Raw genomic sequence first — 3764 nt, 5'->3', positions numbered from 1 at the left:
TGTTTTTCCAGGAAATCAACTCTTGTTACTCACCAGAAAATTCATGCAGGAGAAAAGGCATTTTCATGTTCTAAATGTGGGAAAAGTTTCACCCAGAAATCAAGTCTCATTAAGCACCAGAATATTCATAAAGATGAAAAAGCAGCATTTGCATGTCCTGAATGTGGGAAATCTTTTACTCTGAAATCATATGTTATTGCTCATCAGAAAATTCATACAGGAGAGAAAGCATTTTCGTGTACTGACTGCGGAAAATGTTTTTTCCTTAAATCTGATCTCATTAGACATCATAAAATTCATACAGGAGAGAAAGAATTTTCTTGTATAGAATGTGGGAAATGTTTTACTCTGAAATCACATCTTATTACTCATCAGAAAATTCATACAGGAGAGAAGCCATTTTCTTGTATTGACTGTGGTAAATGTTTTATTCAGAAAATACAACTTATTAAACATCAAAAAATTCATAAAAGATTTTAATGAGCTGATTGTGGGAACTGTAAGGAAAACATATCTTAAGAATTCCCACCTCTGCACTTCATACCATAGTACTATAGTGCTGTTGAAGGTTGATCAATTTTGTTTACTGATCATTTTAAAGAAACAATATTGTCATTTTAAAACACAGAACTCATTAAATGCTTACTATGTGAATAATATTTTTAATTAAAAAACATTATGTTTTGAACTCTTTATAATATATTTACCTATTTATTTTATACTGCTTTTACTACATTCCAAACATGAACAGTGGTGTTGAATCAGTAGTGACAAGATAACCTTTGCAGGCTTTCATCCTTTATGTAACCAACTGAGAATATGATATAATGAAAACAACTCACTGCTCAACTCTCTGTTAGGCAATAAGCAAGGCAAGAGGTGCTTGTGTCTGCTGAGAGTCTGTATATAGCTGCTAAGAGTCTGTATATAGACTAAGGTGCTTAAACAGGCCTGCTGTATCAGCCCTAGCTAATTTTGTTTAACAAGATAGCATGATTCTACGTGCCTGCTCTCAGCTCTAAATTGTCTAAACTTCACAGGAAGCCTCCTTTACCAGATCTGTTTATCCTTAAAAAAGGATTGTACTTGCATGCTATTCCCTGTGCAGTTTAGACAATGTGCAGAGCTGAGAGCAGACAAGCAGGATCCGTTTTTTAAGGATTATTATTATCAGGTATTTGTAGAGCGCCAACAGATTCTGCAGCGCTGTAAACATAGTTGGTATACAGGATAGCTTTTGTAGGGATCAAGTAGGTAGAGGGCCCTGCCGAGAGCTTCACTGTTGTAGTCGGCTCTTATGAAGGCGATCTGCAAACAGTTGGGCTCTTAGGCTTACATTCTAAGGGGTTCAAGGGGAAAGCAATGGAGTTAGGAAAGGTTAGTGTTGGTTGTATACATACCTGAATAGTAGAGTTTTTAGGGAGCGCTTGAAGCTGTTAAAACTAGGGAGAGAGTCTTGTGGAGCGAGGCAGGGAGTTCCACAAGATGGGGCCAGTCTGGAGAAGTCCTGTAAACGGGAATGCGAGGAAGTAACAGGAGAGGAGGAGATCCTGAGCTGATCGAAGGGTACAGGAGGGAGAGTATCTGGAGACAAGTTCTGAAATGTAGGGGGGAGCAGTGCAGTTGAGAGCTTTGTATGTCAGAGTAAGGATTTTGTGTTTAATCCTAGAGGCAAGAGGAAGCCAGTAAAGGGATTGGCAGAGAGGTGCAGCAGATGAAGAGCGATGAGTAAGGAAGATGAGCCTGGCAGAGGCATTCATAATGGATTGTAAAGGAGCTATGCGGCAGTTAGGTAGACCAGAGAGGACGGAGTTGCAGTAGTCGAGGCGGGAAAAGATGAGAGAGTGGATCAAAATTTTAGTTGTATCTTGTGTAAAAAAATGTCTAATTTTAGAGATGTTTTTAAGGTGGAAGCGGCAGGCTTTAGCCAAGGACTGAATGTGAGGAGTGAAGGAAAGATCTGAGTCAAGTGTGACCCCAAGACATCGGGCATGCGGGGTAGGGGTAATGATGGAATTATCAACAGTTATAGAAATGTTGGGGTGGAGACATTGGAAGAAGGGGGAAAAAAAGGAGTTCAGTTTTGGAGAGATTTAGCTTAAGGTAGTGAGAGGACATCCAAGATGAGATATGAGAAAGACAGTTAGTGACACAAGTTAGTAAGGAAGGAGGTAGGTCTGGTGCAGAAAGGTAGATTTGGGTGTCATCTGCATACAAATGATATTGAAACCCATGGGACTTTATTAAGGAACCTAATGATGATGTGTAGATTGAAAAGAGGAGGGGACCGAGGACAGAGCCTTGAGGTACCCCAACAGAAAGTGGTAACGGGGCAGAGGATGCTCCGGAGAAGGCTACACTAAATGTACGGTTAGTCAGATAGGAAGAGAACCACGAGAGAGCTGTGTCACAGATGCCGAAGGATTGGAGGCGTTGGTGGTCAACAGTGTCAAAGGCTGCAGACAGGTCAAGGAGGATAAGCAGAGAGAAGTGGCCTTTGGATTTTGCTGTAAGTAGGTCACTGGTATCCTTGATAATTGCTGTCTCTGTAGAGTGATGGGGACGAAATCCAGATTGCAGTGGGTCAAGAAGAGAGTGTAGTGTAAGGAAATGGGATAGACATGCGTATACTAGCTTTTTGAGGAGCTTTGAGGCAAGAGGGAGTTGGATCGAGGGAAGGTTTTTTGAGGATAGGTGTGACCAGTGCATGTTTTAGAGATGAGGGAAATATACCAGTGCTGAGGGAGAGGTTGAAAATGTGTGTGAGTATGGGGGTGAGGGTAGAAGAGAGGGAGGGGAGTAGCTGTGAGGGGATGGGGTCAAGGGGACAGGTAGTGAGGTGGGAGGACAGAATAAGGGCAGAAACTTCATCCTCATCAACAGGGGCAAAAGGGCTGTATTTTTGGATATTTGGGTTTTGGATGATTGTGAGCTTTTGAGGGGGTGGGAGATTGGTAGTATATTGAGAGCTGATTTCACTTCTGATGGAGTCAATTTTGTTATTGAAGTGACTGTCAAAATCTTGAGCTGAGAGAGAGGTTGTATTAGGAGGTGGGGGTGGGCGGAGAAGAGTATTGAACGTGGAGAACAGACGTTTTGGGGTAGAGGAAAGAGTAGAGATGAGATTAGAGATGTATTGTTGCTTATAAAGATTAAGGGCAGAATAGTAGGAGTTCAGGATGAACTTGTAGTGAAGAAAGTCAGCTGAACTCCGAGATTTCCTCCAGTGTTGATCAGCAGTACGGGAACATCTGCGTAGGTACCGTGTCAGAGGAGTATGCCAGGACTGAGGATGAGTGTGGTTTCTGAGCTATGGTTGGAGGGGCCAGATTCTCAATGACCAATGTAAGAGTGGAGTTATACTGGCAGATAGATTGGTCAGGGCATGAAACGGAGGTGATGGATGAGAGGAGACGTTTGAGAGAGCTAGCGAGCTGTTGCAGATCTAATGACTTAGTGCTTCTGTGAAGTTTGGTGTGAGGGGGAGTTGTAGGTAGGGAAGTGATGTTGCAAGTTAGATGATGGTCAGAGAGAGGAAAAGGGAAGTTTGTTAAATTTGAGATAGTGCATCGATAGGTGAAAATCAGATCAAGGGAATGACCATCTTTGTGAGTGGGAGAGTCAGTCCATTGTGACAGGCCGAAAGAGGAAGTGAGTTGAAGAAGTTGTTTTGCAGAGGAGGCAGTGGGATTGTCAAGAGGGATGTTGAAGTCGCCAAGAATGAGGGCAGGGGTGTCTGAGGAAAGGTAATAAGGAAGCCAGGC

General features: G+C 42.4%; 1 protein-coding gene across 1 annotated transcript in view; it reads left to right on the top strand.

Annotated features, from left to right (window-relative positions):
- Window positions 1-698, top strand: part of LOC128655680 (oocyte zinc finger protein XlCOF6.1-like) — a 79621-nt gene extending 78923 nt beyond the window's left edge. The window contains exon 6 of the mRNA XM_053709262.1: window positions 1-698. This exon is cut by the window's left edge and continues 281 nt beyond it. Within this exon, the coding sequence (XP_053565237.1) occupies window positions 1-480 (480 nt within the window). The 3' untranslated portion in view covers window positions 481-698.
- The last annotated feature ends 3066 nt before the right edge of the window (window positions 699-3764 follow it).

Source organism: Bombina bombina, chromosome 4, assembly GCF_027579735.1.
Source record: "Bombina bombina isolate aBomBom1 chromosome 4, aBomBom1.pri, whole genome shotgun sequence".
Lineage (NCBI taxonomy): Eukaryota > Metazoa > Chordata > Amphibia > Anura > Bombinatoridae > Bombina > Bombina bombina.
This window is presented reverse-complemented; position numbering and strand designations above follow the sequence as displayed.